Source organism: Diceros bicornis, chromosome 17, assembly GCF_020826845.1.
Source record: "Diceros bicornis minor isolate mBicDic1 chromosome 17, mDicBic1.mat.cur, whole genome shotgun sequence".
NCBI lineage: Eukaryota > Metazoa > Chordata > Mammalia > Perissodactyla > Rhinocerotidae > Diceros > Diceros bicornis.
Window position 1 is genome coordinate 14,995,406 of NC_080756.1, and position 19,815 is coordinate 15,015,220.

Here is a 19,815-nt window from a genome sequence, read left to right on the forward strand (position 1 = left end):
TCCAACACTAGGTTTTATACCCATATAGTATGAGTCTCCAAAGCACCTTATACTCATCCTTCCCAAACCACCACACTTAGGATATTGTGCTGCAATCTGCAGCAAATTCCTCCACTACACTGTGTATTCCTGAAACTTAGGATAGTGTTTATCTCTAAGCTATTGCAACATAATCCATTGCTGAGTGTAGTATTTAGTTGGTTTAAAATAAACACTTCTCGGGCCGACTCCGTTGTGTAGCCGTTAAGTGCACATGCTCCGCTACTGGCGTCCCGAGTTTGGATCCTGGGCGTGCACCGACGCACCGTTTGTCAGGCCATGCTGTGGCGGCGACCCACATGAAGTGGAGGAAGATGGGCACAGATGTTAGCTCAGGGCCAGTCTTCCTCAGCAAAAAAGGAGGATTGGCATGGATGTTAGCTCAGGGCTGATCTTCCTCACAAAAAATAATAAATAAATAAATAAATAAATAAATAAATAAATAAACACTTCTCAAATTAGTAGATAAGTAGATGTTGTTTGCTGCTGAAACGTATGCTTCCATAAGTTACACTTCTCTATGTTATATTCTAGTCTCAACTTTTCTTAAGTTTGTGTCTTTGTTTTTGCAAATTGAATTATTTTCCTACTTTACTGATAGAGTGTTTGGTCCCCTGTATTGGGTAAATTGAAAACAAAGGGTATGTAAAGGAAACCAAATTTTATTGATATAAAAATTGTTAAAAAACTTCACAAAATATTATTTAAAAATTCCTTTTCTTTAAAGTACATGACAACTCATCCTTTCAATTCACCCCGTGCTGCTCCAGTGACAGTGGTCTTCCTTCAACACTTTTCACGTTTCATTAAGAGCACTGGTATTTCATAACACTTGGATTCACAAAGTGCATTCTCACCATATACACAACATTTGCTTCCAATCTAATTATTGAAGTCTCCACAATAATTTACTGACTTGGACACCAAGTCTTTTAAAAACATTATATTGTTGCTATTATTATTCTACAGTGAGTATTACATCAATGCACTGCATTTCCAATCTTTTTTCAAGGTTTGCTAAGTCTAATTTTCCTTTTATTGTTTCTCTTAAGTTTAACACTTTTCTGAATAATAATTTGATGACTTACCCATTTTGGCTGTTGATCAAAACTGTGAAGGATGTATGAAGAACTATGAAAGAATGTTTAAAGTGATATTTGGACACTTCATGTGAGCACCACAAATACTGAACACATCCATAGTCAGGCTTCAAGAAACAAAGAGAACACTGGTAGTACAAAGGTCCAATATTAAAGAATTGGGAGAGTACACCATACTTTTATGTAAAAATGTTTACAAAAATTCAATGGATTATATCTATTTACCAACATCAAATAAGCTTAATACAAATTTTCAGCATTTACATCCTTGAGAGAAATCAAGTTGGCTATTGAGCAAGGTACGTATGACTCCCAGAGCTGTAAGCCTTACAAGGAAATATTTGGTTAGATGAGTTAGCACATCTTCAAGGACTCAACTCCTCATTTCAGCCTTTTGTTTCTGAATGTAGATCCATATTTCTCCCTGTCAGAAAATGGCTTATGCTACTGACATTTGCATTTCTTTCTACTCATTTCATCAAAATTAATCCCTGCGACAGATTCACTGAGCCGTTCAAAATTAAAACAAAACATGCTTAACATTGCTAAATAAGAAGGCTAGAAAGCACTTCCAAGGTTTTCATTCTTAAAACATCTTGATATTTTTCCCTTCCCAAATCCCTACCATCAAGTAAATACTAACAATGACCCTGTAGATAAACTAGATAATGGCAATTTCATTGACACTCAAGGTGAGAGAGTGACTTTGTTTTAAAGTGACTCTGTTAGGTTTTAAGGCTCAAAGAATGTCCCTTTGACACACTGAGAGAGGAGCTTTTGACTGGATCCACTTCATTTTGGGTGTTTCTGTTGTGCTGGGTAGAAATGTCCTTTAGCAATGCATTAACTTTGAAAGTGTACTTTTTTTTCATCTTCTGTATTTACTCAATTATCTCTTCTTCAGTTAGACCTCATTAAAATTCATTAGAAAAATACAGACATCATGTCTCCAAAGCAACTTGCTCTATTGATCATGTTATCCTGCTTCTTGTTATTTCGCTGAAGTGTACAATAAAACAGTAGTTCATGTTTAGCTCAATATATCAGACAAAAGGAAAAGAATTTAATTCAATGTTATGGGTAATATCTAGCTCAGCTTCCTAGATGCACCCAAATACACTTCTGGAACAGCTCAATCATTCTTGACAAATGAAAAAGAGTTCATTTGAGACCTTCTCTTTGCCCGAATGAAACAAAATCTCCATAGGAGACCCCACTGAGTGGTTGGAATAATTGTTTTATTAGAATAATCTTTTAATATTCTTCACAACAATTTTAGATGACTATTTCCCTAAAGAAATCTGAATAATATGTATTTCTTCATTTCAATAAAGATGAGCAGATTCAATTCTCAGAATTCATACTACTGTGTATAGAATCAAATCAAGGGACAAGAGAGATCACCAAATCACAGTTAATAATATTTTCAGAAATTGTAACACTCATACCTGCTTATGCTGAAGATCACCTCATAACTTCATGCTCTCTGTTCATTAACCAGCCATCTATTATTTAAACAAGAAAGGAAAAGCAAATAAATTATTAAGAAAATTACGGCATCAAAAATTACTATTAATTTTTTATTGATGACTTTATAGGATCAATTTATTATCATAGAATGTTTACGGGTTTTGCCATTAGAGAGAAATGGATTAAAAATACAAATGAGCTACTTAGTGAATTTGTGACTTTTGCTGCTACTTAATTTCTTCAAGCTTCGGTTTTCTCTGTTTAACATGAAGTTCAAATTTCAAGAGTGTTTTTGAGAATTAATTGAAATAATATAAATGAAAGTGCTCTATAATTTATGTGGCACTTAATAGGATACATGAATAGCTGCTTTAGTTATTTTATTTATCTTTTAGTTGGAATTCACCCTAACTTTGGGAAGGATGCTCATGGTAGTTGTGATTTAGCAAAGGCATTATTTATTCCAGCGACATATTAAGGACCTTTATTATTTATCTCATTTAGTCCTTATAACATATCTATGAAACCTTTATTATCCTTATTCCCAAGTGAAGAACTGAGACTCAGAGAGATTATGCACCTTAAATAAATTCATATAGCTGGCAAGTGTCAGATTTAATCTCACATTGCCTGAAATTAAAGTCTGTTCTCTTAAACACGGTACTACATAGCCTATATGCAATGAGAAAAAGTTGACATAGAAGTAGTAAATTCCTGTCTTTAATTAATAGAGAAGGAATAAATTGATATAATATAACAAAGTATACTATCTCTTTTTATACTTTTTAATTTATCCAGTTGCAAATTATAACCCCAATGTATCCTATTTAATTTGATTAAAAGTTGAGCTCATAAATAATGGATCAATTATAAGGTTTGGGAGACTTTCATTGTCTTCTACGTGCCAAACTTACCTTTGCTCTTCATACAGGTTCACAAACACTCAGAATGGCTGGAATAGTAAAATAGTAGCAAATCCCATCATTGTAACCTAGGGGAGCCAGCATTTCTGATAGCATTCCCTTTGCCATTGAACAAGTATCTTCTCTATTATCAACATTTTCTGTCTTATCCTTCCCATTTTTTCCAGGAGGAATATATTTACCTGACTATAGAGAGTAAAAAAAGAGCAAATACACAAAAGAAAAAAAAACATTCAAAGGTGTTTAAAAACTCTTTGTCACAATCTACATAGATTTTACTTGCACCGGCTACTTAATATTGTATCTATTCTCAATGCCAATGGCACAAGGGGAATAATTCAGTGAAGCAAAATTGCCAGAACAGGAATGTAAACAACACGCTAATGAATATAAAACATAATACACATTAGTATTGAAATTGGAAAAGGATGATTGGGGGATAGTGTACAATGAGGATGAAAAAAAAAAAAAACCAGAGAAACAATACTAAGTGTGAAGTTTGTTTCCCTTAACATTATTTTTCAGACAGAGATTAACAACCAAATATCTCAATTCCTAATGGAGATTTCTACCTAATGCTTTTTTTAAACTGATAATCTACCATATTGTATTAAGTATATTCATTAACTCCATTATTTTGAATCTGCTTTCCAATAAGAATTTTTGGTACCTTAATACTGCTAATAATTTATGCTTTTCTTACTGCTAACTCCTGCTCACCAGGAATGGCAGTTGAAGAGTTTCTTATTTTGGTGAATAATATTGTGATTTATATGCCAATTATAATGTTAGGATTTATTACTTTCTAGTTCCATTCTTGCCACTTGTATTCAACATAGTACTGAAAGTCTCAGCCACAATAATTAGGCAAATTAAATAAAAATTAATTAATAAATAAATTGCATTCTTATTTCCAGTTGACATGATCTTATATAAAGAAAACCCTAAAAACTCCATAAAATAGTGTTAGATCTAATAAATGAATCCAGTAAAGTTGCAAGATACAAAACCAACACTAAAAGTATCAGTTGTGTCTCTATACACTGTTAATGAACTATCTGAAAAGGAAATTAAGTAAACATTTTCAATTACACCATCATCCAAAAGAATCAAATACTTAGGAATAAACTTATCAAAGGAGGTAAAAACTTGTACACTGAAAAATAAAATCTTTGATGGCAGGAATTAAAGAAGACACAAAGAAATAGAAATATAAAAACATCCAGTAGTCAAGGATTGGGAAACTTAATACCGTGAAAATGTCCAAGCTACCTAATGTGATCTACCAATTCCAAATGCAGTCCCTGTGAAAATACCAATGGCATCTTTTTACAGAAATAGAAAACAATAATTCCAAAATTCATATAGAACTCTGAAAGACCAGAAGTAGCCAAACAAATCATGAGAAAAAAGATCAAAGCCGGCTTCCAGATTTCAAAATATATCACAAAGCTATAGTAAATCAAATGCTATGGTACTGGCATAAAGATATGCATATAGACCAAAGGAACAGAATAGAGAGCTCAAAATAAATACACATACACAGTCAACTGATCTCTCACAAGTGTGCCAAAAGCAGACAAAGGGGAAAGGTTAGTCTCCTCACCAATAGTGTTGGGAAAACTGGATATCCATGTACAAAAGAATGAAATTGTAACCTTATCTTACACCATACATAAAATCAACTCAAAATGGATTAAAGATTTAAATGTAAGACTTAAAACTTTAAAAATCTTTAGAAGAAAACGTAGAGGAAAGGCTTCATGACAGTGGACTTGGCAATGGCTTAATGAATATGACACCCAAAGCATAGGCAACAAAAGCAGAAACAGAAAAGTGGAACTCCACCAAACTGAAAAACATTTTAACAGCAAAGGATTCAACTGACAATCAGCAGACTGAAAAGAAAATCTATAGAATGGAAAAAAGATATTTACAAGCTCTGTATCGATAAGGTTTTAATGTCCAAAATATACAAGGAAATCCTACAATTCACTAGAAAACAAAACAAATCAAAAAAACCCTAATAACTTAATAGATGGGCTGAAGACCTGAGTAGACATTTTCCCAAAGAAGATATACAAATACAAGGAGATAAATGGCCAACAGGTATATGATAGATGCTCGGTGTCACTAATTGCCAGAGAAATGCAAATCAAAACTGTAGTGATATATCAACTCACTCCTGTAGGGTGGCTATCAGCAAGAAAAAAAAGAGAAGTGTTCATAGCAGGTGGAGAAATTAGAATTCTTGCACATTGTTGGTGTGAATGCAAAACTGAGCAGCTGCTATGGAAAACACTATGGAGGTTCTTCAGATACTAAAAATAGAACTACCATGTTATCTAGCTATCCGATTTCTGGGTATATATTTAAAATAATTGAAATCAGTGTCTCTAAGAGATACGAGCATTTCCATATTCATTGCAGCAGTATTCACAATTGTGAAGACATGATAACAACCTAAATGTCTGTGAAAGGATGAATGGATACAGAAAATGTGGTAAATACACAAAATGGGATATTATTCAGCCTTAAAAAGAAAGGAAATCCTGTCATATGTGACAAAATAGATGAATCTTGAGAACATTACACTAAGTTAATAAGCCAGTCTCAAAAGAATAAATGCTGCCTGGATCCACTTACATGAGGTATCTAAAATATTCATAGTCGTAGACTCAGATAGTGGGATGTGGTTGCCAGAGGATACGGGAGAGGGGAATGGGGGAGTTTCTAATCAAGGATCATAAAATTTCAGTTATACAAGATGAATATGTTGCAAAGATCTGCTATACAACAGTGCCCTTAAAATTTTATGTGGGTAGATCTTGTGTTGTCTTATTATCAGTTTAAAAAATATAATTTGTACATACAATGATAACAGTTAGATATGTAGAACAGTATTAATAATAACAACAATATTAATAATTGCTCCATTTATTAATAGCTAATCATGCTATGTGCTTTACAGATTTATTTCCAACCCTATAGTAAGTTAGGTATACCTGACTGACCTGATATTATACCTGATTTACCGATGGGGAGACATATGCTTAGATGTTATACAAACTTCCAGTTTGTTCCACTGGCTGTCTTATTTAACATATAGATTGTACTACAGATAGGATGAAATGAAATTGAGAAACAATTCATAAGTTTCCTCTAACATTTTGAATCCACTTCAATTTTTTATTCATTTTTTTCTTTCTCAACAAATCCTGGGCTGTATCCCTCAATTGAATGTATCGCATAATGATCGTTAGGAATATTCCACCGCTAATTAAGATTATAATATATTTTTTATTACTACAAAATGGTTTATATAATTTAAAATACTTTTTAGTATCAGTAATTCTTATTTCAGCTTTACACACACACACACACACGCACATACATCTTTTCAAAATATTTTAGGCACTTACTAATGCCTTAAGTAGAATGAGTGGAAGAGTATTTTAACAGATGAAATCCTAATCTTATATAAAATGGAAAGATTTGCTTTGTTATGAATCTTTTATATTCTACAAAAGTGATTAAGTGATTTTCTTTAGGTTTAAAATAATTTGGATACACGCCCTGTTTCAAACTAGCCCAAAACTTGAGAAGGAGCTATGTATATAAATATATACAGATTATATACAGTCAGAAAACAGAGCTTTCCTTCTATGGAATGAGAGAAAGTGAACTTACGCTATGTATCTAAAATGACTATTTCTTCACAGATTTCTGTGGTTTGTATGTATGCATGTATCTCCCTATATCTATTGAGTTGTTATGAGATTCGGAAATATGGAGATCTATTTAGCACCATATCTACAAAAGTATACATTGTTAAAGGTCTATGCGTTTTTATCAACAGATAAATTATATGGACATACCCTATTAAAGTGGGCAATAGGTAATGTTTCTTGGTTTTTAAATGAAGCATTTACATTTTTCAATAAATTATATGGCATTTATTTTTTTTCCCCAGAGAAACTGCAAATGGTGAAAGGAATTTCTGTCAAATATAAATGCAAATCACAAAATTATATTTTCTATGTCGAGTAAGTAAAATATCACACCAACATTTATACACTGTCTCCTCTATGCTTGGTGATGATTTCTTTTTCTAAACAAAACTCAAATACGATTTTACTTTTTAAAATAATTATTGTTTAAGAAGTTGCAACTAACAGAGTATTCAGAAGAATGGGAGTCAGAAAGACATAAGAAAAGTTATTAAATTGAATGAGAAATATATTAAACAAATGTGATTTTAAACTGTTAGAAAAAAAGAAAGAGAATGAACAAGGATGACAGGGAGGCCATTGTGATCTGAAGAAGCTAGTGAAATTTCATGTTTATATTATTTAAATTTCCCTGCAATATGTCCCTAATTCATGACACTACATCATTTCACTTGCCTGTGAAAAATAGTCTTCCTTGCCATGTCCATGAAGGCTCGCTTGACTTGCTGATTCCTTAGGCTGTAAATAAAGGGGTTCAACATGGGGGCTACTGAGGTGTTTAGCACAGCAACACTCTTGCTTAAAGATGCTCTGTCTTTTGCTGAGGGTTTAATATACATAAAAATGCAGCTGCCATAAGAAATGGACATGACAATCATATGAGATGAACACGTGGAAAAAGCTTTTGTCCTCTGACTAGTAGAAGGAATTCTTAAAATGGTTCTGATGATATATATGTAAGATAGAATTACTAATATCAAAGTGAACATTAGAGTCAAGACAGCATAGGAAAACCCCATTATCTCTAGGAATTTTGTGTCTGAACAAGAAAGTTGCAGCAGGGGAAAATAATCACAGGTAAAATGGTCAATAATATTAGACCTACAGTAATCAAGGTTTAAGAGCAACATGAGTGTAGGGAATATGATTAAGAATGAAGCTAGATATGAAGAGAAGACAAGGAGTGTGCAGACACTACGATTCATGATGGTCATGTAATGTAGAGGTTTGCAGATGGCAATATAACGGTCATAGGACATGGCAGCCAGAAGATAAAATTCAGTGACTGGCAAGAGAATGAAAAAAAATAACTGAGCAATGCCATCATTAAAGGAAATGGTTTTATCTCCTGAAATAATGGTACCCAGGAACTTGGGTATACAGACAGTTGTGAATGAAACTTCTAATAAGGAGAAATTTCTGCGGAAGAAATACATGGGGGTCTGAAGGTGGGAATCCAGCAAAGTAAGAGTGATAATGGTCAGGTTTCCAGTGATGCTGAGCATGTAGGTGATGAGCAGAAAGACAAAGATCACCACGTGAAGCTGTGGGTCATCTGACAGTCCCAGGAGGATAAACTCTGTTATTTCTGTCTGGTTTCTCATTCTTCAGTTATTATTTGTTTTTCTCCTGCCCGACCTGTGGGAGAAAACACAGCGAACAAATATGTAGAGTGTCTTACCACATATCCAAGTGTGGAGCTGGATTTGGCTCCACCTTCAGGGGAAATTTAAAGCAAATTGATAATAACAGGGATCTATTAATTTCCTTTCTTTTACAAGTGAAAACTTTTTAGTTGAGGCAGACTTAAAAAAAGTGAGTATGACAAAGCTTGGTGTGATTGGGCAGTGATTTGTTCCCAGACTTTTCTGACTCCAAATACCACCTGTGAACTTTCAGAGACGTGCCCACAAGGTTCCTACCCAATAAGAACCACATTTTTGCTATTGCTCCAATCCCTATACAACTTTCCCAGTCTATGTAAGCTAAAAGTTTAATTACACAAAGAATCCTCAAAAATGGGAAAGATACTTTACTATTTTTTTAAGTGGCTGTTCTACCTCATTTTTGTTGATAGTGTCTCATTTTGTTGATGATAGTGTCTTCAGCCATCTATCAACTTTTGCTGACACTCAGCTTTTCCAACTCCCACTACTACCTCGTTGGAAGTCAGAAATGCTAAAGTCATTGCCATGGGCAACCTCAGATGTAGAGATAGAGGAGAGACAGGGGTGGTAAATAATTTAAGCTGGAAGGGTTTAAAATTTACGTTGATTACATCTGAATCCCTGGCAATATTTTATGACATTTCAGCCTACTCATGTGTCATTTTTATGACTTTTATTCCTATACAACTTATTTCCCTTTCTATTTAAAATGACTATTATTATATTGAAAAAATTCCCTCAGAGTTAGATAAGTGCTCTCCAAGAAAGCTGAGGTTAATAGTTTAATTTCTTTATTTGTATATACTTTTAAAATGGTTTTAATTTTTCTTTATTTAAATAAGACTTAAATGATATTACCATAGATATTTCCATAAGGAAGAGTGAAGATATCTAGGTTTGAATCCAAGCCACTTACTAGGTCTGAAATTCAGTTAGTCCCTCTGTGCGTCATCTATAAATATGCAGTTATTAAGCCTGTGTCATAAGGTTATTGCGAGCATTAAGTGAGTTAATATATGTAATGCATTTATAAAGATGCTTAGCATTTAATAAAAGCCTTATAAGGTTTATTCAAGGGAGAAAATGTTCCTTAACTACTGAGCTGAAAACCTTGGGACTAAGAAGGTGTCTTGTGTAAAAAGCTATGTCTAAGATAAATAGTAACAAATAAATTTAGCACCCAGAGAATCACCTAGGAACAATAACAACAAAAATGAGGTAGAATCACCTGGTTGTGCCACACCTGTCAGGCATTCTAGGCAAGTGAATCTTAGCCTTGTTCTTCCGCTTTGTGCACATGGTGACTTCTCCCACCGTGGTGTATCTGCCTCCTGCACCCCATCACCACCCCCATCCTGCCCCCACACACAATCTACCTCTCTCATCTTCAGCTTGCATTTGATCAGCACGTTTGAGACGTGTTAGGTATTTTCAGCATGTCAACATTGCTACCAATGGCCACTTCATTTCTCTGCCCCTCGTTAGTAAAGGTAACCTTTCTGAGAATGAATGTGAAGCTTGCATTAAACAAAATATACGTATGTAACTGGCAATGTGAGTAGCAGATTTAAATGAAACCCCAAATCACCTCTTTTTTCATTCCTACAGCATTAGGTTTAATACTCATTGTATGAGGGCCATAAGAATCTTGTACTCATTCTTCCCAACCCACCACACATACAGTACTGAAATCTCTTGTGAATTCCTCCACTACTCAGTGCATTTCTGAACGTTAGGACAGAGTCTTACCTTCAAAGCTACTGCAACATAATCCAGTGCCTGCTATAGTCATAGTAGGTTTAAAATAAATACTTGTCTAATTAATTAATTAATGTTGTTTGTCATTGAATCACACACTGCTATCATGTGCAGATCTCTATTTTATGCCAAATTCTAGTCTGTATATTATCTAGGTTGTGTCTTTGTTTTACAAGATGTATTTTCTTATTTTACCTACTTTCAAGATGCACTTATCTACCTGGCCTAAATTTCCTGTATTAAGTTAATTTATAACAAAGGACATGTAAAAGGAGCCAAATTTTTTAATATATAATTTAAAAGAAAATTTCATAAAACATTATTTCAAAATTACTTTCCTTAAATTTCTTTACACTTCATCCTCTTAATTAACGTTACTCCTGCTCAGAATTATCACTCTTCCTTTGTCAGGGTTTGCTTTTCGTTGAAAGTACTAGTTTTTCACAACACCATGAAGTCACAAAATGCATTCTCAACAAACAGACAAGATTTGGTTTCAATCTCAAGATTGAAATTTCTGCAATAACTTACTGGCACCAGAGACCTAGCTTTTTAAAAAAAAATATATATATATATTACTACAATTCCAAAGTGAATAATGTGTCATTGCACTGTATTTTTAAACTTATGTCAACTTCTTTGCATATTTGTTTTTCCCCTTAAGTTTCCTGTTAATTTTAACACTTCTCCAAATAATAATATCATGACTCACACATTTTGGTTACCGATTAAGCCTGTGAAGGAATGTATGAAGAGCCGTGAAGAAAGCTATTAACAGATATTGAGAGGGTTCATGTCAGTATCCCTGAAAATGAATTTACATAGCCAGTCTTCTGGGACCAGAGAAAACAGGCTTAAAGAAACTCTAGCAAAAGTAGATCCAATACCACAGAATTGGAAGTGGGATACTATACTTTTTAGGTAAAAATGGATTCAATGGTATTCATTTACCAACATCAAGTAAGCCTGATAAACATTATCTGCATTCACTCATTCATTCGTCTATCTTTTGAGAGAAATAAACTTTAATGTTTAGCAAGATGTGTATGATTCCTAGAACTTTTAGCCATCCCAAGGATGCGTTCATGTAGAGTACAAAGGCTATCTCCAAGCGTTTAACTCATCTTTTCAGCTTTTTATTTCTGAACGCAGATCCATATTTCCCCCTGGAAGAATATGGTTTAGGTTATTAAGCCTGATATTTCCTTCCACTCATTTCATTAAAATCAATTCTTACTTGCCTTCTAAAAATACCTGAGACAGACTCTTTGACCTATTCAAAATGAAAATTAACAATAATATTTCATGTTTGTTAAATAAGATGGTTACAAAGCATCTTCAAATGGTCATTCTGAAAACACCCTTATATCTTGCCCTTCCAAAATCCCTGCCATTAAGTTAATATTAACAATGACCTTTTAGATAAACTAGATATGGACGATTTCTTAATGCCCAAGGTGAGAAAGGGACTCTTTATTAAAGGCTACACTCAGTTTGAAAGACCAAGGGATGTTCCTTTGAAAGACTGAGAGAAGAGCCTTAGACTGGTTCCATTTTATTTCTGGTGTGTTTTGTTGTCGCTGTTTTTGTTTTTAATAACGGTTTATGTTGCACTGTGTGCAAACATCCCTTAGTACTGCAATAACGTTGAAAGTCTACTAGCTTCAACTTTTTCTAGGTTTACTACATTCTCTCTTCTTCAGGTAAACCTCATTAGACAAACTTCACAAACCCTATCTCCAAAATAACACGCTTTATTAATCATATAACTCTGCTTCTTTCCACTTTAAGTGAATTTAAATTGTTGTTCAGGGTTTAGTTTAATACAGTAGAGAAATAGAAAATTGCTGAATTCAATGCTGTGCGTAACATCTAGTTAGGCTTCATAATTACTCTAAATTTATTTTGGACACTGCTCAATCATTCTGGGCTTTGGGATCTGACACAGTGGTCTTTTAAGAATTTCTCTTGACCTGAATGAAGCAAAGACTCTTCATGAGACCCCACCGAGTGGTTGGAAGGATTGTTTTATTAGATGCTTTTTACTTTTTTCCCTCACAGTTATTTTAGATGACTGTTTCCCTAGAGAAATCTGAATAATTTATATTTCTTCATTTCAATAATGATGGGCAGATTCAGTTCTCAGCATTCATACCACTGTTCATAGAATCAAATCAAGGGAAAAGAGAAATCATCAAACCACATTTAATAATAACTTCAAAAATAGTTAACACTCATATGTGTAGGGGTTTATGGTGAATATCAACTCATAACCTCACACTTTCAGTTCATTAGCAAGCCCCCTACAACTTAAACAGGGAAGGAAAAGTAAAAAATTAACAAGATTATGGTATCAAAGCACTATTACTTTTTCTTATTTAGTACATTCTAGAATAAGTTATTATCACAGAAAGTATATGGGCTTTACAGTTAGGGAAATATGAATTAAAATACAAATGGGCCACTTAATGGATTTGTGACTTTGGATGAGTTACTTAATTTCTTTAAGCTTCAGTTTTGTCAGTTTAAAACGGAGTTGAAATTTCAAGGGTGTTTTTGAGAATTAATTGAAATAATATAAATGAAAGTACTCTGTAAATCAAGTGTCACTTAATATTCTTTAAGAATATTTGTTTTATTTACTTTATTTTTCTGTCAATTGGAATTAACTTTGGGAAGGATATTCATGGTAATTGTGATTTAGCAAAGACATTACTTATTCCAGTGAAATACTACTGACTTTTATATTTTATCTCATTTAGCCCTTATAACACACCTACAAAACTTTTATCGTTATTCCCAAAAAAAGAACTAGGCTCAGAGAGGTTACGTACTTAGGTATGTTCATATAGATAGCAAATGGAAAATATAATCTCAGACTACTGGAAATTAAAATCTGTTCTCTTTTTTTTTTTTTTTGTGAGGAAGATCAGCCCTGAGCTAACATCCATGCTAATCCTCCTCTTTTTGCTGAGGAAGACCAGCTCTGAACTAACATCCATTGCCAATCCTCCTTTTTTTTCCCCCAAAGCCCAAGTAGATAGTTGTATGTCATAGTTGCACATCCTTCTAGTTGCTGTATGTGGGATGCGGCCTCAGCATGGCTGGAGAAGCGGTGCATTGTTGCGCGCCCGGGATCCGAACTCGGGCCACTAGTAGCAGAGCGCGAGCACTTAACTACTAAGCCACGGGGCCGGCCCAAAATCTATCCTTTTAAACAAAGTAGCACATAGCCTATATTCAATTAGAAACACACGGAGACAAGGATAGTAATTTCCTGCCTTTAACAGAGAATGAATAAATTGATATAATAAAACAAAATATACTAACCTCTTCTTACACTTTTTAATATATCCAGTTGCAAAATATAACTCCAATATACCCATTTAATTTGATTTAAAGTTGAGCTGATAAGTAATGAATCAATGATAAGACTTGAGAGACTTACATCGTCTTCTGTACGTCCGACTTACCTCTGATTTTCACGCAGCCTCACTAACACTCAGAATAGATGGACTATAAAAAATTTTTGCAACTGACATTTTTGTAACCCAGGGAAACCAGCATTTCTGAAAACATTTTCTCTCATTGAATAAATTTGCTTTCTATCGTCAATGTTTTTGTCTTAAAATTTTCTCCAGAAGGGATATATTTTTTTAACTACAGAGAGTGAGAAAGGAGCAAATACATAAAAGAGAAAAAAAATCAGAAGTTGTTTTAAAACTCTCTGATATGGTTTCCACAAAGCTTTTATGTAGCACAAGCCAGTTAACTTTTTGTCTATTCTCTCTGCCGCTGGCTCACGGGGACTAATTCAGTGAATCGAAATTACCAGAACAGGAATGTGCACAAAACACTAAGGAATATAAAACCTAGTACTCATTAGTATTGAAATTGGAAAACGAAGCTTGGGAGACAGTGTCCAATGAGAGAGAAAAAAGTAACAAAACTCAAACAACAAAACTAAGCATGAAGTTTGTTTCCCTTAACATTATTTTTCAGAAAGAGATTAGTAACCAAAAATCTTAATTCCTGATGCAGATCTCTACCCAATATTCCATGCCATTTTTTTTTTTTTTTTTTTTTTTTGTGAGGAGGACCAGCCCTGAGCTAACATCCAATGCCAATCCTCCTCTTTTTTGCTGAGGAAGACTGGCCCTGGGCTAACATCCATGCCCATCTTCCTCTACTTTATATGGGACGCCGCCACAGCATGGCCTAACAAGTGGTGTGTCGGTGCGCACCCGGGATCCGAACCGGCGAACCCCGGGCCGCCGCAGCGGAACGTGCGCACTTAACCGCCTGCGCCACCGGGCTGGCCCCTCCATGCCATTTTTAAACTGGTAATCTACCAAATTGTGCTAAGTACATTCATTAACTCCATTATGTTTAATCTGCCTTCCAATAAGCCTTTTTGGTACCATAATTCTGCCAATACTTTATACTTTTTTCTCCTGCTCACTCTTGCTCACCAGGAATGGCAGTTAAAGAATTTCTTGTTTTCATTGATTAATGTTGTAATTTATATGCTAGGTATAATATTAGGAGTTAGTACCTTTCCTAATGAGACCATAATAATATAATCATGCCCAAATGGGATAATCTGAGCGAAGAAAAGCAATAAATTTGTGTAAGTCCTTAGTAAAAACTATGCATAATTTGCAGGTCCTTAGAGAGTTTCAAATATGTATAAAATAGAGCAAACACAGGTTTTTGGTTTCTTTATTTTGTTTCATTTTTTCCCTCAGGCTATCATAGCTCCTTTTTTCCCTTGGCTATTATAGCTCAAGACCTCAGGCAAATTACTCAACTTTTCTGAGCATCAATTTACACATTTGTTAAAAAGAGATAATCATGTCTAATTTTCTATATAGCTGTGAAGATCAAATAAGAGCTGGTATAAAACATATGTAGTTCAGCATATGGCACAGAATAAATGTTCTCTGTAGAAGAAATATTATTACTTTTGAAATTCCTATCAAACTTCCAGGAGGCATAAGAGTAATGGTAGCTGCCTAAATATTCTTCTTTTACATATTTTTTTAAATCACACAGATAAACAAGGAGAGTATATAAAATAAAATATAACACATGCCTTCAGTATAACTAAGAAATATAGGATATTATGAACTTTAAATTTTTTGTAAGTAGGAAAATAAATATCTAAGTCCATCAGATGAATGGGAAGAAATGAACAGATACTGCAGATAGTGCACAAAAAAATATGGTTGTTATAGATATTTGATTCATTTCATATTTCAACTTTAAAGAAGAAAGTGTTATATTAGCTAACAGGAGAAAATATTTAAGACTAAGTTGATAAAAACAAGAGTACACTCCTTCAGCCATTACTATATAAAGTATTTTTATTACTTAGAAAAATCAGCAAAATTATTTATGTTCCATAGCCATTGGTTTTCTATTTACGATTGTAAATCAATGATTACATGGAACCTACAGATAGTTTGAAAAGAAGACACAACATAGTCACTTTTAGATTAAAAAGAAAAGCTGAAGCAAATGAGCTCAGCGTTGCAGGTATCTGTGAGATGGATATAGGAGGATACGGTAGAAGTTAAAATTTATTGTTTTTTGTTGCATCTTCACAATGACATTCATCCATGTTATACATACTTTCATTTGTTTCTAGGAAACTACTTTATGAACCAAGTTTTTGAAAGCTTGTTTTACTTGCTGATTCCTCAGGGTGTAAATAAAAGTGTTCAACATGGGGACAATTGAAGTGTTGAGAATAGCTGCTCATTTGGTCAATGATGCTCTTTCTTTTGCTGAAGGCTTGCCATACATGAATATACAGCTTTCATAGGAGATGGAAATGACAATCATGTGAGAGGAGCAAGCAGAGAAAGCCTTTTTTCTCTGACTGGCAGACGGGATTCTCAAAACAGTACTAACGATGCACATGTAGCACAGAATCACTAATGCCAGTGTGAACAGCAGGGTCATGAAAGCAAAGTGAAAACCAATCATCTCTAAAAGCCATGTATCTGAGCATGAGAGTTGAAAAATGGGGAAATAGTCACAAGATAAGTGATCAATTACGTTGGAAGCACAGAAATCTAACTGGAAGATAAGCTTGAGTGGTGAGAAAAAAGTAAGAAAACCTCCTAGCCATGAACTGAAGACAGCAGCATGCAGATTTTCTTGTTCCTGATGGTGATGTAATGGAGAGGCTTTCAGATGGCAACATAATGGTCATAGGACATGGCGGTTAGAAGAAAAAATTCAGACACACCCATGGAGATGAAGAAAAGTAACTGAGCTAAACAATTGTTATAGGAAATGGTCTTGACTCTAGTAATGATCGCCCACAAAAATCTGGGGATAGAATTCTGGAGTAATTAATACATAAGAGTCTTTAGACAACAATCTGTCAAGGTGAGGATGATGATGGTTAGGTTTGCAGTGACACTTAATACATAAGTTATAAATAAAAAGATAAAAATTACAATCTGAAGCTCTGAGCTGTCTGACATGCCCAAGAATATGAACTCTGTAATCATTGTGTGATCTCTCATACTGATATTTTTCTTTAATCAAAATCTATTGGTGAAAAACAAAACAAAAAGAAAGAATAATGAATTATATATGAATCAAAGATTTAATTATTAGTATTAATAGCTCCAATGAAATGAAGACTTTCTTTGCTGTAGCATTTTTGCAATATCCGCTCACTCCTATTAAAGCAGAAAAAATTCACATATCCTTCATTGAAAAGGAAACATGTATTCACAGGTCTATGTTAAAAGTCCCCTCATTAGAGACTTTACATAAAACCTCTACAAGTACCACATTTTCTATATGTGCAACATATCTTTTAATTATATGTTTCTACAACAATATTTATTCATTAGTTTGGACATGAAGATATCGCTTTCCAGTTTTGAAGATTGTGTGCTTTTAGGACAGAAATATCTAATTTTGAATTTTAATTCTGATGTCGTTTGCAGACTTTATTGTCTTACAAGGCTGTGGTGGAAATTGATGACTCAATCACAATTCATGAACTTAATGACAGCTATGATTATTTTTATTCTTAATATATATTCTTTTAAATATGACCAACAGAAATAAATGTATTTGCAATCACAGAAACATAGGACTAGAATTGCCTTGGTCGTAAACAAGAGGAAAGTTCTTACTAACGAGAAAGAAAACAGAAGCCAGAGATATTGATTAATGCTCACATAGATAGAGCTATATCAATGACATAGTTCTACAACATACTGATCTGTTTGTATCATTTTTATGTTCCTTATTTAAATTAACAATTGACCTTTTTTTTTCCTTTTTACTATATTCACTTTTTCTTTTTACTCTTAAACTTGCCTGAGGATAAGAAGGACCACATAAGGGAGTGTTTTGATGCCAAAATATCTCATTGCCTTCTTTCTAGAAATAATTAGAATAAATAAAATTCTTTTTAAGATTTACTTTGTAGAAACCACAAATTGCTAAATTGTAGTCTATATGATTTTTATCTGCCTTGTCCTCTCTTTATTCTTAGCAGCCAGCATTTTATCTATGATATAGGTTCTCAATAATATCTGCTGTATTATTCTCTTTCTGCAGCCTGAACTGGGTGAGTCAGCAGCGATAAGTACCAAAGCTGGTATTGTGCCTTTTTTCCTCTTATATTTTCTGACAATCAGCCTTCTCTTCCTTTAGGAATATACACGTTTTGTCATTAACATATCAGCAACATTGGCAGAACAAAAGGCAGAGACTGTTACTGTGCTTTGAACAATGACTGAAATATTAAAATGTAAAATTAATAATAGTAAATATGTTAAAATAATAATGTGAGGATCCCTGCAATTTATTCCCAAAAAATAAACTTTTGGATGGGAGAAAGATGAAACTGCGTTTATTGACAAATAGTGAACATACTTTCTATGTCCAATGATTCCAGTCAGAAATATAATCCCAGATTTTTCTTAACTTACTTAAAATATGAGATGTAATGCATTCATAATATACTTCAGGAGATTTTCTGTCATTTAGTTCACCCTGCCTCTGTCTATTACATAAAAGCCTCTCACATAGAAAAAGTACAGGATTGATCGCATGCAAGTTTTCTACAGCTCCTGCTCAAAGTAAAATCAATTTTTCTGGATCCCTTTTATCTTTCCATATAAACATATGTGTTGTTCTGACCTGAACTTCAAGAAGCTGCTATTGAAATCCTGAGAGTTCTTTAAGTAAATTTCCAGGGAATCCTGCTGAATGACTGGAAAGTAAAACATTTCAGAGTTGCCTGGATAAGATGAAGATTGACTGCTACACAAAGATAAATCAATTTTACCTTTTCTGGTCAGCGCGTAAATCCCCAAAAGACCAGAACGAAGAAAGGGAGGGTGCAAGGAGAGAGAAGCTCAAGAGCTATAGTGATGTCATGACATACACTTTTCTGAAAACCTATGCAAGATAGTCAGATAAAAGCAGGAGTGTACCAACCACCTTATACCATCAACCTGGTCTCCCTTTGGCTCAACTTAATTTTCCTAATATGCACATGGCACTCAGTCTACACTCAGGAGATAATAATCTCAGTTCCTTTGCAGTTAGTTAAATACAGGGCTCGGCTGCACAACAGTGGACCCTTCATTGAGGTAGTACCCATGTTTTATTCATTTGTACATCTCCACCAGCACAAAGCAGAACTAATGAATAAAAAAAAAAGCATTTTAATATCTTTAAAGGTCAGAAGAGTAGTTTAAACTTTAGTTTTTTATTTTTCCATTTTAAGAGTAATATATGCTTAATATTATGAGAATCAAGCGTCAGAGAATAAAGTTATCAAATCAATAGTATATAGTGACATATGGAATGGCCCTTATGTTTCCAACTGATCCTCCATTTATTCTCAAATCTTCAAATTAACCAGTAGTAAACACTTACAGTATGTTCTACCAGGTATTTTTTCTATATATTCACTCACAAACACAATGACATTCATACACTCAGAGAGATTTTTTCTTTTTACAACTTTACTACACAAAACATTCTGCAATTGTCATTTTTTCAGTTAACATTATGTAATGGATATCATTCCTGTCGAATTATCTAGACAGAACTTGTCCTTCTATAACAGTTTTCCAGAATA

At 33.8% G+C, this 19,815-nt stretch overlaps 1 protein-coding gene and 1 pseudogene across 1 annotated transcript; both read right to left on the reverse strand.

Moving 5' to 3' along the window:
• Nucleotides 1-7,925: 7,925 nt before the first annotated feature.
• LOC131415992 (olfactory receptor 6C1-like) lies at nt 7,926-8,867 on the reverse strand. The gene has a single exon (XM_058558053.1). It carries the CDS (start codon nt 8,865-8,867, stop codon nt 7,926-7,928), a length of 942 nt encoding a protein of 313 aa, XP_058414036.1.
• A 7,467-nt stretch (nt 8,868-16,334) lies between these two features.
• Nucleotides 16,335-17,227, reverse strand: LOC131416550 (olfactory receptor 6C3-like; annotated as a pseudogene).
• Between the last annotated feature and the right edge of the window lie 2,588 nt (nt 17,228-19,815).